The sequence below is a fragment of the Bos mutus genome, chromosome X, assembly GCF_027580195.1.
Source record: "Bos mutus isolate GX-2022 chromosome X, NWIPB_WYAK_1.1, whole genome shotgun sequence".
Lineage (NCBI taxonomy): Eukaryota > Metazoa > Chordata > Mammalia > Artiodactyla > Bovidae > Bos > Bos mutus.
Window position 1 is genome coordinate 81702030 of NC_091646.1, and position 20512 is coordinate 81722541.

Below are 20512 nucleotides of genomic sequence, written 5' to 3' on the forward strand. Positions count from 1 at the left end.
AGTGGGTTGCCATTTCCTTCTCCAGAAGATCTTCCCGACCCAGGGATTAAACCCAGGTCTCCTGCATTGTAGTCAGACGCTTTACCGTCTGCGCCACCAGGAAAGTCCTGGATGAATGGAGAGGAAGTACCAAATTATCTCCCCTCTCTCCTACAGATTTTTCTGGCAACAACCAAACAAACTCTCCTGGCTTTCATTATGGCCCGCCTGTACAGTATGAAAATTATCTGACCAGACATTCTTTTTCTACAATTGCACCTCCTTTCCCCCTCCTTCTTAAAATCAGAAATGGCTGCCCTCTCTGACCCCTTATACTTCACAGTTAATTACACCTCAAACATCTCTTATACTTTAACCTCTTTAATTTTCTTTTATTCTTTTCCACTTCTTATAATGAGAAGACACACTTCATTCTCCTTTTCTGTCACTCATCAAAAACTTTTATAAATGTATTGAAGACTATCATGTACCAAACACTACTCTAAGCCTTTTAAATACATTACTGAAGAAAACATCAAAGGTGAATATCTCTGCTTTCAAAAAATTTACAATTTAATGGAAATTAGAGTTGAGTTTTCTGCATCTGACTTCTGAAGTACTTATTCATTACTAGATTTCTTTCTCCATTAACCCTAACCCCTACCCCTAAAGACGCTTCATAGAAGCCTTAGGGCTCAGCAGAGAACGATTTAAAGTCTTTTAATTTTACATGGGAAAGTTGAGGCTTAGAAAGAAAAATGCCTTGACAAAGATTATAGGTTGTAATTCCTGGGCATCTAGCTCCCAGTTCAGTGCTCTCTTCTATACTTGCTGACTCTCCATGTCTGGTTGACCCAGATCTAAAACTGATAACAAGGTGCCTAGTGTAAACTCTGAAAGTGTTAGTCCCTCAGTTGTATCCCACTCTTTGTGACCCCATGGACTGTAGCCTGCCAGACTTCTCTATCCACAGAATTCTCCAGATAAGAATACTGGCGTGAGTAGCCGTTCCCTTCTCCAGGGGATCTTCCTGACCCAGGGATTGAACCTGGGTCTTCTGCATTGCAGGCAGATTCTTCACTATCTGAGCCATCAGGGAAGCCCAGAATAACCTCTGACACATAGTAGTTATGCATAAATATTTTGTAAGTGCTGAATGTATACAAGAACAGCTCTACTCATATATATGGATCAAAGAAAAGAAAATGTGTTTTGAGAGAAAATTGGAGATATTTATTCTCTAAACTCTTTGATAATGACCCAGAAATGTTCCTCATAATCTCAGTAGAAGATTCATTGTGTATTATTGCCTATCTAATTATCTAATTAAGACTATTTTCTTTAATTCCTAACAGTCAATAAACATAGGAATTATTTATAAGTTTATCTTTTACTCTTTTGTGTTTCTGTATTATAATTTGTATCCTCGCTGACTGTTCATTTGACTACATTAGGTCTTAAACAGCTATTGTGACCCGTAAAATGAACATTTCTGTGAGTAAATGTAGTTGACATCCAAAACAATTAACTGTTTTATAGACTATCTTTTGAAATGCAACCGGGTCATAAATGAAACTAATTGTAATCGACTTGGTGAAACTTAGTGTGATCTGAAATCTGACCATTTAAGTCAAAAGCAAGCTATGACTTCATCTTTCTTGCCCTATATTTTCACCTCTAGTGACATTGCTGCTGCTGCTGCTGCTGCTAAGTCACTTCAGTCGTGTCTGACTCTGTGCGACCCCATAGATGGTAGCTCACCAGGCTCCCCCATCCCTGGGATTCTCCAGGCAAGAACACTGGAGTGGGTTGCCATTTCCTTCTCCAATGCATGAAAGTGAAAAGTGAAAGTGAAGTCGCTCAGTGGTGTCCAACTCTAGTAATCCCATGGACTGCAGCCTACCAGGCTCCTCCATCCATGGGATTTTCTAGGCAAAAGTACTGGAGTGGGGTGCCATTGCCTTCTCCGCTAGTGAGATTAGAATGTAGCTAAATGAAAGGAAATCTGGTTGATGAGGTGCTGGTAGGTACTAGTGATGGAAATGATTATGATAGTATAGGGCAGCTGAATGAAGCCACCTAGTGTTTACTTTCATTAAGAGGAAAAAGGAAACACTTGGTGGCTTCATTCAGCTACTCTACAACATCACAATCATTTCTTTAATTTGGGATTTCTGGTTTTCTTTAACAGTAATCTTTTGGTATTCTGATTACCTGCCCTGTGTTGCAAAACTCCTATATATCCTATCTACCCCCCTTACTTCCTCAGAGCAGTTCTCTCAGGGTTTACTCAAGATGCTGCCTGCCAGGCTTAAAGTCCTAAAAAGTCCTGCCAAATAATACATAACTCAACTTTTAGGTTGTGAATTTTTTTTTAGTTGAATATATATCTGAATCACTGTGCTGTACACCTGCAACTAATATGACATTGTAGATCAACTATACTTTGATCTTTTTAAAAAGGAAAAATTATCTAAAAGAGAAATAGAAAATTGTTTATATTAACCGCTCTTGGCTTGCATGTTTAAGAGAAGTAGAAAGATAAAATGCTTATTTAGAGAGATTTGGCATTGATGTGTAAGCAAGTTTATTAGAGTAAATATCCATACAGGAGGGTGGAACTCTTCTGTATGGAGTGAGAATTAGGCCAGAAAGGGGAGAATTCAGGAAACTATGTAGCTATAAGGATATTCCTATGAAGGTAGTGCTAGTTGGACACGTTGAAAGAAACAAATTCATATGCATAGAAGACATGAGGGAAAGAGGCAGCTAATACTGCTGGGGACCAGTCAGGGCTATCTTGGTGAGCAGAATATGCAAATTAGAATGTTGTCAAAATTCTGACTTCTTAGTATCTAGTAAGTCCTGAAAAATTATATTTCTAGAATACAATCATGTGTAACCAAGAGTTAGTGGCATACTGTATCCATACAGTGGGTTAGATTTTATTTTTAAATTGTCTTTCCCTTGGTTCTTTTCCAGATATGGATCAACTCATAAACAACTGGGAGGTCCAACTTAATTCAGAAGGTGGCTCAATGCATATGTTCAAACAGGTCGGTTATCAAGAAAGTGAATATTCATATTGAGCCATAATAGTGTTCAGTACATGGTAATCATAAAGCTGAAGCTCATTTTTCTTTCTAACAACATGTTGGGGACTGAGACGAGTGAAAGAAGGGAGGTTTCCAGAAAATACTTGGATGCCTAAGTTTCTGGTTCAAATAGGGAGTAAATCTGGCATAAAAGAAGTATATCCTTTGGGATCAAGGCTATATGGACAAGATTAGACCACTTGGTAGAAGACAGAAATCATTTATCTAGCACCGTTCCATATTTCAAGCACTCGGAAGACTGAATTCAATGTCTTATTTTATCTTTGCAATAACTCTTTTGGATAGTGTGTTAGTATTCTACAGATAGACAGAAACACCAGAATATGTATTTTTCAATTTCTCTCTATCCTTGTATCTACAAATATACATAAAATTTGTATCTATCTATATCTATTTACTCCATATGTCTGTAGATACAAATAATATATATATATGTGTATCTTTACACCTAAAATAAAATTACATCTCTATCTATATAGCTATCCAAATATACATATCTTTATCTACCTATCTATAGAGAAATAATTTTTGTGTGTACTTCTTTATTTATTTATTTTTCATTTGGAGGAAAATCGCTTTAGAGTGTTGTGTTGGTTTCTGCCACACCACAATGCAAATCAGCTGTAATTATCCATATATCCCCTCCCTCTTGAACCTCCTTCCCCTCTCCTCACCCCATCACTCTAGGTCATCACAGAGCACCAGACTGGGCTTCCTGTGTTATATAGCAGCTTCTCACTGCTATCTATTTTGCACATGCTAGTACATATATGTTGATGCTGCTTTCTCCATTCATCCCATTCGCTCCCTCCCTTACTGTGTCAATTCTATTCTCTACATCTATGTCTCCATTCCTTCCCTGCAAACAGGTTCATCGATATGATTTTTATAGATTCTGTATATATGTATTAATATACAATATTTGTTTTCCTCTTTTTGACTTACTTCATTCTGTATAAAAGGCTCTAGGTTCATCTACCTCACTGGAACTGACTCAAATTCGTTCTTTTTGTGGCTGAGTAATAGTCCATTGTATATATGTACCACATCTTTATCCATTCATCTGTCAATGGACATCTAGGATGCTTCCATGTTCTAGCTATTGTAAATAGTGCTGCAATGAACACTGGGGTACACGTTTCTTAGAATTGTGGTTGTCTTGGGGTATATTCCACAGTAGTGGGATTGCTGGGTCATATTGTAGATTTGTTCCTAGCTTTTTAAGGAATCTATAGAGAAAGAGTTTTTAAAATTTTATTTTATTGAAGTATAGTTGATTTACAATGTTGTGTTAATTTCTACTGTACAACAAAATGATTCAGTTATACATATGTGTATATATATAGTATTCCATATTATTTTCCATTATAGTTTATCACAGGATATTGAATAGCATTTCCTGTGCTATACAATAAGACTTTGCTGTTTATCCATTATATATATATATATATATAATATTTTTGCATCTGCTAATCCCAAACTCCTAATCCATCCCTCCCCACCCTCCCTCCCCCTACCCCATTAGCAACCACAAGTCTGTTCTCTATGTCTCAGATGTATGCCTAGGAGTGGGATTACAGGACCATATGGCTTATATTCTAGGCAGCCAAAGACGAAGAAGCTCTATACAGTCAGCAAAAACAAGACCAGGAGCTGACTGTGGCTCAGATCATGAACTCCTTATTGCCAAATTCAGACTTAAATTGAAGAAAGTGGGGAAAATCACTAGACCATTCAGGTATGATCTAAATCAAATCTCTTATGATTATACAGTGGAAGTGAGAAATAGATTTAAGGGACTAGATCAGATAGACAGAGTGCCTGATGAACTATGGACAGAGGTTTTTGACATTGTACAGCAGCCAGGGATCAAAACTATCCCCAAGAAAAAGAAATGTTAAAAAAAAAAAAAAAAAAAAAAAAAGCTGTCTGGGGAGGCCTTACAAATAGCAGTGAAAAGAAGAGAAGTGAAAAGCAAAGGAGAAAAGGAAAGATATACGCATCTGAATCCAGAGTTCCAAAGAATAGAAAGGAGAGAAAAGGCAGCTTTCCTCAGTGATCAATGCAAAGAAATATAGGGGAAAAATAGAATTAAAAATGACTAGAGATCTCTTTAAGAAAATTAGACATACTGAAAGGTTGTTGCTGAAACATGAAAGATGCTGGGATCATTGGCCTCTGGAGGAGAAGAATTCAATCTGGGGCCAGAGATGAGGCTTGATTACTCAGAGCTTTTGTGTAATAAAGTTTTATTAAAGTATAAAAGAGATAGAGAAAGCTTATGACACACACATCAGAAGGGAGATGGAGAGTGCCCCCTGCTAGTCTTTAGCAATGGAGTTATATACTCCAATTAGTTATTACAATGAATCAAAAGAATGTCCACAGGTTGCAAAGATCTTACTAGACCCATTCCCACAATCCACATTTCAAGATAACAGGATTAGCCAGAAGTTTTTCAGGAAGGAGAAACTGTCCTCAAGCTGGATACATCCCTATATAATCCTTAGTACAGAGTGCAAACTGAGCTCTTTGTTGTGTAATCATCAGTTTCAGACTTAAAGATAAAAATGTTTTCTTTAGGTGAATATATTCCCAAAGGAAACACTTCCATTCACCATTGCAAATAACAGAATAAAAGAATTAGGAATATGACCTGCCTCTTGAGCAACCTATATGCAGATAAGGAAGCAACAGATAGAACTGGACATGGAACAAAAGACTGGTTCCAAATAGGAAAAGGAGTACATCTAGGCTGTATATTGTCACTCTGCTTATTTAACTTTTATGCAGAGTACGTCATGAGAAACACTGGGCTGGAAGAAGCACAAGCTGGAATCAAGATTGCCAGGAGAAATATCAATCACCTCAGATATGCAGATGACACCACCCTTATGCAGACAGTGAAGAGGAACTAAAAAGCCTCTGGATGAAAGTGAAAGAGGAGAGTGAAAAAATTGGCTTAAAGCTCAACATTCAGAAAACGAAGACCATGGCATCTGGTCCCATCACTTCATGGGAAATAGATAGGGAAACAGTGGAAAGAGTGTCAGGCTTTACTTTTTTGGGCTCCAAAATCACTGCAGATGGTGATTGCATCCATGAAATTAAAAGACGCTTACTCCTTGGAAGGAAAGTTATGACCAACCCAGATAGCATATTCAAAAGCAGAGACATTACTTTGCCAACAAAGGTCCGTGTAGTCAAGGCTATGGTTTTTCCAGTGGTCATGTATGGATGTGAGAGTTGGACTGTGAAGAAAGCTGAGGACAGAAGAATTGATGCTTTTGAACTGTGGTTTTGGAGAAGACTCTTGAGAGTCCCTTGGACTGCAAGGAGATCCAGCCAGTCCATTCTGAAGGAGATCAGCCCTGGGATTTCTTTAGAAGGAATGATGCTAAAGCTGAAACTCCAGTACTTTGGCCACCTCATTCAAAGAACTGACTCATTGGAAAAGACTCTGATGCTGGGAGCGGTTGGTAGCAGGAGGAGAAGGGGATGACAGAGGATGAGATGGCTGGATGGCATCACCAACTTGATGGACATGGATTTGGGTGGACTCCGGGAGTTGGTGATGGACAGGGAGGCCTGGTGTGCTGCAATTCATGGGGTCGCAAAGAGTCGGACACGACTGAGCAACTGAACTGAACTGAACTGAAAGACACAAAAGACCTATATATAGAAAACTATAAAACACTGCTGAAAGAAATCAAAGAGGACATTAATAGATGGAGATATATACCATGTTCATGGATTGGAAGAATCAATATAGTGAAAATGAGTATACTACCCAAAGGAATCATTAGATTCAATGCTATCCCTATCAAACTACCAACGGTATTTTCACAGAGCTAGAACAAATAATTTCACAATTTGTATGGAAATACAAAAAACCTCGAACAGCCAAAGCAGTTTTGAGAAAGAAGAATGGAACTGGAGGAATCAACCTGCTACAAAGCCACAGTCATCAAGATGGTATAGTACTGACACAAAGACAGAAATATAGGTCAATGGAACAAAATAGAAAGCCCAGAGCTAAGTCCACGCACCTATGGAAATCTTATCTTTGACAAAGGAGGCAAGAATATACAATGGAGAAAAGACAATCTCTTTAGCAAGTGGTTCTGGGAAAGCTGAACAACCACTTGTAAAAGAATGAAACCAGAACACTTTCTAACACCATACACAAAAATAAATTCAAAATGGATTAAAGATCTCAATGTAAGACCAGAAACTATAAAACTTCTAGAGGAGAAGATAGGCAAAACACTCTCCAACATAAATCACAGCAGGATCCTCTATGACCCACCTACCAGAATATTGGGGGAAAAAAAAGCAGAAATAAACAAATGTCACCTAGTTAAAATTAAAAGCTTCTGCACAACAAAGGGAACTGTAAGCAAGGTAAAAAGACAGCCTTCAGAATGGGAGAAAATAATAGCAAATGAGGCAACTGACAAAGAATTAATCTCAAAAATATACAAGCAGCTCATCCAGCTCAATTCCAGAAAAATAAATGACTCTATCAAAAAATGAGCCAAAGAACTAAACAGACATTTCTCCAAAGAAGATATACAGACGGCTAACAAACACATGAAAAGATGCTCAACATCACTCATTATCAGAGAAATTCAAATCAAAACCACAATGAGATATCATTTCAGGCCAGTAAGAATGGCAGCTATCCAAAAATCTATAAGCAATAAATGCTGGAGAGGGTGTGGAGAAAAGAGAACCCTCTTACACTGTTGGTGGGAATGTAAACTAGTACAGCTACTATGGAGAACATTGTGGAGATTCCTTTAAAAACTGGAAATAGAACTGCCATATGACCCAGCAATCCCAGTGCGGGGAATACACACCAAGGAAACCAGAATTGAAAGGGACGAATGTATCCCAATGTTCATCGCAGCACTGTTTATAATAGCCAGGACATGGAAGCAACCTAGATGTCCATCAGCAGATGAATGGATATGAAAGCTGTGGTACATATACACAATGGATGATTACTCAGCCATTAAAAAGAATACTTTTGAATCAGTTCTAATGAGGTGGATGAAACTGGAGCCTAGGGGGGGAGGAGCCAAGATGGCGGAGGAGTAGGACGGGGAGAACACTTTCTCCCCCAAAAATTCATCAAAAGAGCATTTAAACATCGAGTAAATTCCACAAAACAACTACTGAATGCCGGCAGAGGACATCAGGCACCCAGAAAAGCAACCCAACTCTTCAAAAGGAGGTAGGAAAAAATACAAAAGACAAAAAAAGAGACAAAAGAGGGAGGGATGGAGCTCCGTCCTGGGAAGGGAGTCTTAAAAGGAGAGAAGTTTCCAAACACCAGGAAACCTTCTCACTGCCGAATCTGTGCTGAGCTTTGGAAGCACAGAGGGCAACATAACAGGGAGAAAAAATAAATAAACAATTAAAACTCGCAGATTGCGAGCCCTACGGTAACTCCCCCAGCGGAGAAGCAGCGCAGACACCTGCACGCCATTAGCAAGCGGGGGCTGGGTAGGGAGGCGTGGCGTGGGCTGCATCGCTCAGAATAAGAATCTGGCCTGGATACCCTGAGCACTATCTGAGCGAAGTAATTTGGGCTAGCAAACCAGACTGTGGGATATCTACCACGTGAAAAGCCAGCCCCAACTTAAGACACCACCAGGCCCGCGCACGGAACAAAGGACTGAACAGAGATAGCAGAGATAGCCGGCTGCAGACCTTCCCCCTCCGGTGACAGGCAGCCAGAGCCGGAAGGGGGCAATCGCAGCCCCAGAGAGACATTATCTATAAAACTGTAAGCAGGCTTCTTTGCTAACTAAAACTTCTTGGGGGTCTGGACGGTCAACATTTGCCTGAGAAGGTGCGCCGGTTTTACACCCAGATAACCGAGTGGCGGGGAGGCGATAAGTCGGAGCATTGGCGCTCGCCAAACACCTCATCACCTGAGCTGCTCGGACCTGGGAAGAGCACAAAACGCAGGCCCAACTGAGTCTGAGCCTCTGAGGACTACCCGAGTGCCTGAACCTGAGCGGCTTGGACCTGGGAGGTGCATGCAGCCCAGGGCCGGCCTCGGATTGTTCCCGGCGGAACAACCTAGAGCCCGAGCAGTGTGGGCAGGGAGGCTACACGCGCCGTGAGCGGGGGCAGACCCAGTGTGGCTGAGGCACTGCGAGCGCATGCCAGTGTTATTTGTTTGCAGCATCCCTCCCTCCCTCCCCACAGCATGACTGAACAAGTGAGCCTAAAAAAAAAAAAAAAAAGTTTCCCCCACCGTCCCCTTTGTGTCAGGGCGGTAACCAGAAACTGAAGAGACCAGCAAACAGAAGAAGTTATAACAGAGGGAAACACCTTGGAAGCTACAGGCAATAGATTAAAACCCCGTGGTTACTACGGACTACATAGGAAGGGGCCTATAGATCTTGAGAAATATAAGTCGGACCAAGGAACTAGCCAAAAATGAACTGAACCCACAATACTCAAAATAAAACCAGAAAAAGGCCTAGATATATTTTTACTACTTTTACTATCATTCTTTCTTTCTTTTTTTAATTTTTAGAAAAAAAATTTTTTATAAGTCCTCTATTGTTCCTTTAATTTTCACTTTTATAACCTATTACTTTGCAAAAAAAAAAAAAAAGACCCTATTTTTTTTTTCTTCAGCAAACTTCATATATATATTTTTTATAATTTCTTGACCTTGTTTTTTTTTTTTTTTTTTCTTCTTTTCTTTAACATTGTATTTTTGAAATTCCAAACTCTACTCTAGATTTTTAATTTTAGCTTTTTGGTATATGTTATCAATTTTGTACCTATAGTTTTTTTTTATAATTTCTGTGACTTTTTTTTCTGTTTCTTTCTTTCTTCTTTTTATATAACATTGTATATCTGAAATTCCAAACTCTACTCTAGATTTTTAATTTATGCTTTTTGGTATTTGATATTAATTTTGTACCTGTATTTTCCTTATAATTTTTATGACATTGTTTGTTTTTGTTTGTTTGTTTGTTTTCTCTCTTTATGTCTCTTCTTTTAACTTTTTTTTGAAATTCCAAACTCTACTCCAGATTTTTAATTTTTGCTTTTTGGTATTAGTTATCAATTTTGTACCTGTATTTTCTTTATAATTTTCACGACCTTGTTTGTTTTTTTCTTGTTCGTTTTTTCTCTTTTTTTTCCTTCTTCTTTTCTGTAACATCGTATTTTTGAAATTCCAAACGCTGCTCTAGATTTTTAATTTTTGCTTTTATGTATTTGTTACCAATTTTGTACCTTTAAGAACCCAATCCTCAGGACCCATTTTTCACTAGGGAGCGAGATTACTGAACTTCACTGCTCTCCCTCCCTTTGGACTCTCCTTTTTCTCCACCAGGTCGCCTGTGTCTCCTCCCTAACCCCTCTCTACTGTACCCAACTCTGTGAGTTTCTGTGTGTTCTAGATGGTGGACAACACTTAGGGAACTGATTACTGGCTGGATCTGTCTCCCTCCTTTTCATTCCCCCCTTTTATCCTTCTGGCCACCTCTGTCTCCTTCCTCCTTCTTCTCTTCTCTGTATAACTCTGTGAACATCTCTGAGTGGTCCAGTTGTGGAGTGCACATAAGGAAGTGACTACTGGCTACACCACTCTCTCCACAATTGATTCCACCCCATCTCATTTGGGTCACCTCTAACTCCTTCCTGCCTCTTCTCTTCTCCATGTAATGCTGTGAACATCTCTGAGTGACCCTCACAGTAGAGAAACCTTTCATCTTTAATGTAGATGTTTTATCAATGGTGCTGTATAGAAGGAGAAGTTTTGAAACTACTGTAAAAATAAGACCAATAACCGGAAGCAGGAGGCTTAAGTCCAAACCCTGACTCCAGGGAACTCCTGACTCCAAGGAATATTAATAGACAGGAGGTCATCAAACACCTCCATACCAACACTGAAACCAAGCACCACACAAGGGCCAACAAGTTCCAGGGCAAGACATACCAAGCAAATTCTCCAGCAACAAAGGAACACAGCCCTGAGCTTCAAGATACAGGCTGCCCAAAGTCACCCCAAAACCATAGACATCTCATAACTCATTACTGGACATTTCATTGCACTCCAGAGAGAAGAAATACAGCTCCACCCACCAGAACACCGACACAAGCTTCCCTAACCAGGAAACCTTGACAAGCCACCTGTATAAACCCACACACAGCGAGGAAAACCCACAATAAAAAGAACTCCACAAACTGCCAGAATACAGAAAGGACACCCCAAACTCAGCAATTTAAACAAGATGAAGAGACAGAGGAATACCCAGCAGATAAAGGAACAGGGTAAATGCCTACCAAACCAAACAAAAGCTGAAGAGATAGGAAATCTACCTGATAAAGAATTCTGAATAATGATAGTGAAATTGATCCAAAATCTTGAAATTAAAGTGGAATCACAGATAAATGGCCTGGAGACAAGGATTGAGAAGATGCAAGAAAGGTTTACCAAGGACCTAGAAGAAATAAAAAAGAGTCAATATATAATGAATAATGCAATAAATGAAACTAAAAACACTCTGGAGGCAAATAAATAGTAGAATAACAGAGGCAGAAGATAGGATTAGTGAATTAGAAGATAGAATGGTAGAAATAAATGACTCAGAAAGGAAAAAAGAAAAACAAATTAAAAGAAATGAGGACAATCTCAGAGACCTCCAGGACAATATTAAATGCTACAACATTCAATCATAGGGTTCCAGAAGAAGAAGAAGACAAAAAGAAAGACCATGAGAAAATACTTGAGGAGATAATAGTTGAAAACTTCCCTAAAATGGGGAAGGAAATAATCACCCAAGTTCAAGAAACCCAGAGAGTCCCAAACAGGATAAAGCCAAGGTGAAACACCCCAAGACACATATTAATCAAATTAACAAAGATCAAACACAAAGAACAAATATTAAAAGCAGCAAGGGAAAAACAACAAATAACACACAAGGGAATTCCCATAAAGATAACAGCTGATCTTTCAATAGAAACTCTTCAAGCCAGGAGGGAATGGCAAGACATACTTAAAGTGATGAAAGAAAATAACCTACAGCCCAGATTACTGTACCCAGCAAGGATTTCATTCAAGTATGAAGGAGAAATCAAAAGCTTTTCAGACAAGCAAAAGCTGAGAGAATTCAGCACCACCAAACCAGCTCTCCAACAAATACTAAAGGATATTCTCTAGATAGGAAACACAAAAATGGTGTGTAAATTCGAACCCAAAACAATAAAGTAAATGGCAATGGGATCATACTTATCAGTAATTACCTTAAAAGTAAATGGGTTGAATGCCCCAACCAAAAGACAAAGGACTGACTGAATGGATACAAAAACAAGACCCCCACATATGTTGTCTACAAGAGACCCACCTCAAAATAGGGGACACATACAGACTGAAAGTGAAGGGCTGGAAAAAGATTTTCCATGCAAATAGGGACCAAAAGAAAGCAGGAGTAGCAATACTTATATCAGATAAAATAGACTTTAAAACAAAGGCTGTGAAAAGAGACAAAGACGGTCACTACATAATGATCAAAGGATCAATCCAAGAAGAAGATATAACAATTATAAATATATATGCACCCAACACAGGAGCACCGCAGTATGTAAGACAAATGCTAAAAAGTATGAAAGGAGAAATTAATAATAACACAATAATAGTGGGAGACTTTAATACCCCACTCACACCTATGGATAGATCAACTAAACAGAAAATTAACAAGGAAACACAAACTTTAAAATGATACAATAGATCAGTTAGACCTAATTGATATCTATAGGACATTTCATCCCAAAACAATGAATTTCACCTTTTCTCAAGCACATGGAACCTTCTCCAGGATAGATCACATCCTGGGCCATAAAACTAGCCTTGGTAAATTCAAAAAAAAATAGAAATCATTCCAAGCATCTTTTCTGACCACAATGCAGTAAGATTAGATCTCAATTACAGGAGAAAAACTATTAAAAATTCCAACATATGGAGGCTGAAACAACACGCTGCTGAATAACCAACAAATCACAGAAGAAATCAAAAAGAAATCAAAATTTGCATAGAAACGAATGAAAATGAAAACACAACAACCCAAAACCTGTGGGACACTGTAAAAGCAGTCCTAAGGGGAAAGTTCATAGCAATACAGGCACACCTCAAGAAACAAGAAAAAGTCAAATAAATAACCTAACTCTACACCTAAAAGCAACTAGAAAAGGAAGAAATGAAGAACCCTAGGTTAGTAGAAGGAAAGAAATCTTAAAAATTAGAGCAGAAATAAATGCAAAAGAAACAAAAAGAGACCATAGCAAAAATCAACAAAACCAAAAGCTGGTTCTTTGAAAGGATAAAAAAAATTGACAAACCATTAGCCAGACTCATCAAGAAACAAAGGAGAAAAAATCAAACCAATAAAATTAGAAATGAAAATGGAGAGATCACAACAGACAACACAGAAATACAAAGGATCATAAGAGACTACTATCAACAATTATATGCCAATAAATGGACAACGTGGAAGAAATGGACAAATTCTTAGAAAAGTACAACTTTCCAAAACTGGACCAGGAAGAAATAGAAAATCTTAACAGACCCATCACAAGCATGGAAATTGAAACTGTAATCAAAAATCTTCCAGCAAACAAAAGCCCAGGTCCAGACGGCTTCACAGCTGAATTCTACCAAAAATTTAGAGAAGAGCTAACACCTATCCTGCTCAAACTCTTCCAGAAAATTGCAGAGGAAGGTAAACTTCCAAACTCATTCTATGAGGCCACCATCACCCTAATACCAAAACCTGACAAAGATCCCACAAAAAAGAAAACTACAGGCCAATATCACTGATGAACATAGATGCAAAAAATCCTTAACAAAATTCTAGCAATCAGAATCCAACAACACATTAAAAAGATCATACACTATGACCAAGTGGGCTTTATCCCAGGGATGCAAGGATTCTTCAATATCCGCAAATCAATCAATGTAATACACCACATTAACAAATTGAAAATAAAAAACCATTTGATTATCTCAATAGATGCAGAGAAAGCCTTTGACAAAATTCAACACCCATTTATGATAAAAACTCTCCAGAAAGCAGGAATAGAAGGAACATACCTCAACATAATAAAAGCTATATATGACAAACCCACAGCAAACATTATCCTCAATGGTGAAAATTGAAAGCATTTCTCTAAAGTCAGGAATAAGACAAGGGTGCCCACTTTCACCATTACTATTCAACATAGTTTTGGAAGTTTTGGCCACAGCAATCAGAGCAGAAAAAGAAATAAAAGGAATCCAAATTGGAAAAGAAGAAGTAAAACTCTCACTATTTGCAGATGACATGATCCTCTACATAGAAAACCCTAAAGACTCCACCAGAAAATTACTAGAACTAATCAATGACTATAGTAAAGTTGCAGGATATAAAATCAACACACAGAAATCCCTTGCATTCCTATACACTAATAATGAGAAAACTGAAAGAGAAATTAAGGAAACAATTTCATTCACTATTGCAATGAAAAGAATAAAATACTTAGGAATATATCTACCTAAAGAAACTAAAGACCTATATATAGGAAATTATAAAACACTGGTGAAAGAAATCAAAGAGGACACTAACAGATGGAGAAATATACCATGTTCATGAATTGGAAGAATCAATATAGTGAAAATGAGTATACTACCCAAAGCAATTTATAGATTCAATGCAATCCCTATCAAGCTACCAATGGTATTCTTCACAGAGCTAGAACAAATAATTTCACAATTTTTATGGAAATACAAAAAACCTCGAATAGGCAAAGCAATCCTGAGAAAGAAGAATGGAACTGGAGGAATCAACCTACCTGATTTCAGGCTCTACTACAAAGCCACAGTTATCAAGACAGTATGGTACTGGCACAAAGACAGAAATATAGATCAATGGAACAAAATAGAAAGCCCAGAGATAAATCCACGCACATATGGACACCTTATCTTTGACAAAGGAGGCAAGAATATACAATGGATTAAAGACAATCTCTTTAACAAGTGGTGCTGGGAAATCTGATCAACCACTTGTAAAAGAATGAAACTAGAACACTTTCTAACACCATACACAAAAATAAAGTCAAAATGGATTAAAGATCTAAACATAAGACCAGAAACTATAAAACTCCTAGAGGAGAACATAGGCAAAACACTCTCGGACATACATCACAGCAGGATCCTCTATGACCCACCTCCCAAAATATTGGAAATAAAAGCAAAAATAAACAAATGGGACCTAATTAACCTTAAAAGCTTCTGCCCATCAAAGGAAACTATCAGCAAGGTGAAAAGACAGCCTTCAGAATGGGAGAAAATAATAACAAAGGAAGCAACTGACAAACAACAAATCTCAAAAATATACAAGCAACTCCTACAGCTCAACTCCAGAAAAATAAATGACCCAATCAAAAAATGGGCCAAAGAACTAAGTAGACATTTCTCCAAAGAAGACATACAGATGGCTAACAAACACATGAAAAGATGCTCAACATCACTCATTATCAGAGAAATGCAAATCAAAACCTCTATGAGGTACCATTTCACGCCAGTCAGAATGGCTGCGATCCAAAAGTCTACAAATAATAAATGCTGGAGAGGGTGTGGAGAAAAGGGAACCCTCTTACACTGTTGGTGGGAATGCAAACTAGTACAGCCACTATGGAGAACAGTGTGGAGATTCCTTAAACAACTGGAAATAGAACTGCCTTATGATCCAGCAATCCCACTGCTGGGCATACACACTGAGGAAACCAAAAGGGAAAGAGACACGTGTACCCCACTGTTCATCGCAGCACTGTTTATAATAGCCAGGACATGGAAGCAACCTAGATGTCCATCAGCAGATGAATGGATAAGAAATCTGTGGTACATATACACAATGGAGTATTACTCAGCCATTAAAAAGAATACATTTGAATCAGTCCTAATGAGGTGGATGAAACTGGAGCCTATTATACAGAGTGAAGTAAGCCAGAAAGAAAAACACCAATACAGTATACTAACGCATATATATGGAATTTAGAAAGATGGTAACAATAACCCTGTGAACGAGACAGCAAAAGAGACAGTGATGTATAGAACAGTCTTTTGGACTCTGTGGGAGAGGGAGAGGGTGGGAAGATTTGGGAGAATGGCATTGAAACATGTAAAATATCATGTGTGAAACAAGATGCTAGTCCAGGTTCGATGCCCGATACTAGACGCTTGGGGCTAGTGCACTGGGACGACCCAGAGGGATGGTATGGGGAGGGAGGAGGGAGGAGGGTTCAGGATGGGGAACACATGTGTACCTGTGATGGATTCATTTTGATATTTGGCAAAACTAACACAATATGTAAAGTTTAAAAATTAAATAAAATTTAAAAAAAAAAGAAACTGGAGCCTATTATACAGAGTGAAGTAAGCCAGAAAGAAAAACACCAATACAGTATACTAATGCATATATAGAGAATTTAGAAAGATGGTAATGATAACCCTGTATGCGAGACAGCACAAGAGACACAGATGTATAGAACAGTCTTTTGGACTCTGTGGGAGAGGGAGAGGGTGGGATGATTTGGGAGAATGGCATTGAAACATGTATAATATCATATGTGAAATCAATCACCAGTTCAGGTTTGATGCATGATCCAGGATGCTTGGGGCTGGTGCACTGGGATGACCCAGTGGGATGGGATGGGGAGGGAGGTGGGGGGGGGTTCAGGATGGGGTTTACTTGTACATCCGTGGTCGATTCATGTTGATGTATGGCAAAACCAATACAGTATTGTAAAGTAATTAGCCTCCAATTAAAATAAATAAATTTATATTAAAACAAAAAGAAGTAATCCAAATGTCCATTGACACAGAAATGGAAAAAAAAAATTGTGTGATTAAGACTATGGAATGTAGTGGGGAAAAAAAAGTCTGTCCTTTCTTCCTCCTTGAGAATTCCAGACCCCTCTCTCCTTGGGGACCCCTGGACTTCTTATCAACCTACCTAGGAATTGACTTTGTCAATACCAAGGGAACATTTCATGCAAAGATGGGCTCAATAAAGGACAGAAATGGTATGGACCTAACAGAAACAGAAGATATTAAGCAGACGTGTCAAGAACACACAGAAGAACTGTACAAAAAAGATCTTCACGACCCGGACAATCAGGATGGTGTGATCACTCACCTAGGGCCAGACATCCTGGAATGTTTAGTCAAGTGGGCTTTAGGAAGCATCATTATGAACAAAGCTAGTGGAGGTGATGGAATTCCAGTTGAGTTATTTCAAATCCCCAAAGATGATGCTGTGAAAGTGCGGGACAAAATATGCCAGCAAATTTGGAAAACTCAGCAGTGGCCACAGGACTGGAAAAGGTCAGTTTTCATTCCAATCCCAAAGAAAGGCAATGCCAAAGAATGCTCAAACTACAACACAATTGCACTCATCTCACATGCTAGTGAAGTAATGCTCAAAATTCTCCAAGCCAGGCTTCAGCAATATGTGAACTTTGAACTTCCAGTTGTTCAAGCTGGATTTCGAAAAGGCAGAGGAACCAGAGATCATATTGCCAACATCTGCTGGATCATTGAAAAAGCAAGAGAGTTCCATTAAAACATCTATTTCTGCTTTATTGACTATGCCAAAACCTTTGACTGTGTGGATCATAATAAACTGTGGAAAATTATGAAAAAGATGGGAATACCAGACCACCTGACCTGCCTCTTGAGAAACCTGTATGCAGGTCAGGAAGCAACAATTAGAACTGGACATGGAGCAAGAGACTGGTTCCAAATAGGAAAAGGAGTACATCAAGGCTGTATATTGTCACCCTGCTTATTTAACTTAAATGCAGAGTACTTCATGAGAAATGCTGAGCTGGAAGAAGCACAAGCTGGTATCAAGATTGATGGGAGAAATATCAATAATCTCAGATATGCAGATGACAACACCCTTATGGCAGAAAGTGAAGAAGAACTAAAGAGCTTCTTGATGAAAGTGAAAATAGAGTGAAAAAGTTGGCTTAAAGCTCAACATTCAGAAAACTAAAATCATGGCATCTTGTCCCATCACTTCATGGGAAATAGATGGGGAAACAGTGTCTGACTTTATTTTTTGGGGCTCCAAAATCACTGCAGATGGTGATTGCAGCCATGAAATTAAAAGACGCTTACTCCTTGGAAGGAAAGATATGAGTGACTTAGACAGCATATTCAAAAGCAGAGACATTACTTTGTTAACAAAGGTTTTTTGAGTAGTCATGTATGGATGTGAGAGTTGGACTATAAATAAAGCTGAGCCCAGAACAATTGATGATTTTGAACTGTGGTGTTGGAGAAGACTCTTGAGAGACCCTTGGACAGCAAGGAGATCCAACCAGTCCACCCTTAAAGAGATTAGTCCTGTGTGCCCATGTTAAGGACTGATGTTGAAGCTGAAACTCCAATACTTTGGCCACCCGATGCAAAGAGCTGACCCATTTGAAAAGACTTTGATGCTGGGAAAGATTGAGGGCAGGAGGAGAAGGTGGCGACAGAGGATGAGATGGTTGAATGGAATCACTGACTCAATGAACATGAGTTTGGGTAAACTCTAGGAGTTGGTGATGGACAGACAGGCCTGGCGTGCTGCCGTTCATGGGGTTGCAAAGAGTCGGACATGACTGAGTGACTGAACTGACTGATGGCAACTGTAGTTTTAGTTTTTTGAGGAACCTCCATACTGTTTTCTATAGCGACTGCATCGATTTATACTCCTAAAAACAGTGTAGAAGGGTTTCCTTTCATCCATGCCCCTGAGAGAGAAAGACTTTAAGGAATTGGTTAACATGATTATGGAATTCTAGTGAATCCAAAATATGATGGCGTAGACTGGCAAGCTGGAAAGCCATAGAAGAGTTATATTATAGTTCTAGTCCAAAGGCAGACTGCAAAAAAAATTTGTTCTCCCTTGGAGGAGATCATTATTTATTAAAGCCTTCAAGTGATTGGATGAGGCCAAGCAACACTATGGAAGGTAATCTGTTTTGTTCAAAGTTCAGTGATTTTAATATTAATCTCAGTTCAGTGCAGTCCCTCAGTCGTGTCCAACTCTGCGACCCCATGGTCTGCAGCACACCAGGCCTTCCTGTCCATTACCAATTCCCGGAGCTTGCTCAAACTCATGTCCATTGAGTCGGTGATGCCATCCAACCATTTCATTCTCTGTTGTCGCCTTTTCTCCTGCCTTAATCTCACCCTCCCCCGAAAAAAAAAAAAAAAAAACTTCATGGAAGCATTCAGAATAATGTTTGACCAAATATCTGGACACCTGGTCCAGCCATGTTGACATGTAAAATGAATCATCACAGATAGGTATTCTTAATGTTCCTATTTTACAAATGAGAAAGTTGTGACCTTGGGCACTCCCAGACCAATGATTCAAAACAGATTATATGGTTTTTACAGCTAAACATTCTGTGCTAGATGTGGAAGTTCCATTTTGCTTAAGGTTGAGTTCCAAAGTCATTGCATAAGTGAAAACCAAATACAGTCAAATTATCCTTGAAAATCCCTTAAATTTCTTATAAAATTGAGTATACAGTTTTGTGTAGCCAGAAATGATCTGTTTCTTTAATCAAGTTACCAGATAAATTATCTGGCTGACATTTAGAAGTCATATTTTAGAAAAAAAATTGTTTTTTACATTAAATGCTTTGTTTTTGGTGTACAATTGAATTTGTTATATGGTGCATATGGACGAGACTTCCTTGTACTATTTTAATGACATTAAACTCAATATTCCTGAGTTCCCAGGTGGAGCTAGTGGTAAAGAATCTGCCTGCCAAAGCAAGAGATGCAAGAGACATGGGTTTGATCCTGGGTTCGGAAGATTCCCAGGAGTAGGAAATGGCAACCTGCTCCAGCATTGTTGGCTGGAAAATTCCACGGACAGAGGAGCCTGGTGGGCTACAGTCCCTGGGTTGCGAAGAGTCAGACACAACTGAGCACACACACACAAACCCAATATAGTGTCCTATTTGCCTTACTTGTAGCTGTTGCCATTTAGAAACTATTAGCAAATCAAAGGAGAAGGCAATGGCACCCCACTCCAGTACTCTTGCCTGGAGAATCCCATGGACGGAGGAGCCTGGAAGGCTGCAGTCCATGGGGTTGCTAAGAGTCGGGCACGACAGAGCGACTTCACTTTCACTTTTCACTTTCATGCATTGGAGAAAGAAATGGCAACCCACTCCAGTGTTCTCGCTTGGAGAATCCCAGGGACGGGGGAGCCTGGTGGGCTGCCGCCTTTGGGGTCGCACAGAGTCGGACGCAACTGAAGCGACTTAGCAGCAGCAACAGCAAATCAAAAGTTGCTAATTGTTACAAAACATCTGCTGGCTGCTGGTGCTTTGTCATA

The 20512-nt window shown here is 39.0% G+C and overlaps 1 protein-coding gene across 4 annotated transcripts in view; it reads left to right on the forward strand.

The window, feature by feature from the left end:
* Positions 1-20512, forward strand: part of KLF8 (KLF transcription factor 8) — a 353812-nt gene that overhangs the window by 218910 nt on the left and 114390 nt on the right. For 3 of the 4 annotated variants that reach the window (XM_070365871.1, XM_070365872.1, XM_070365874.1), the window contains exon 2: positions 2962-3035. In XM_070365871.1, the coding sequence (XP_070221972.1) occupies positions 2964-3035 (72 nt within the window). In that variant the 5' untranslated portion in view covers positions 2962-2963. Of the gene's footprint in view, positions 1-2961; positions 3036-4697; positions 4834-20512 lie in introns of all 4 variants that reach the window. The other variant, XM_070365873.1, reaches the window with a different exon arrangement.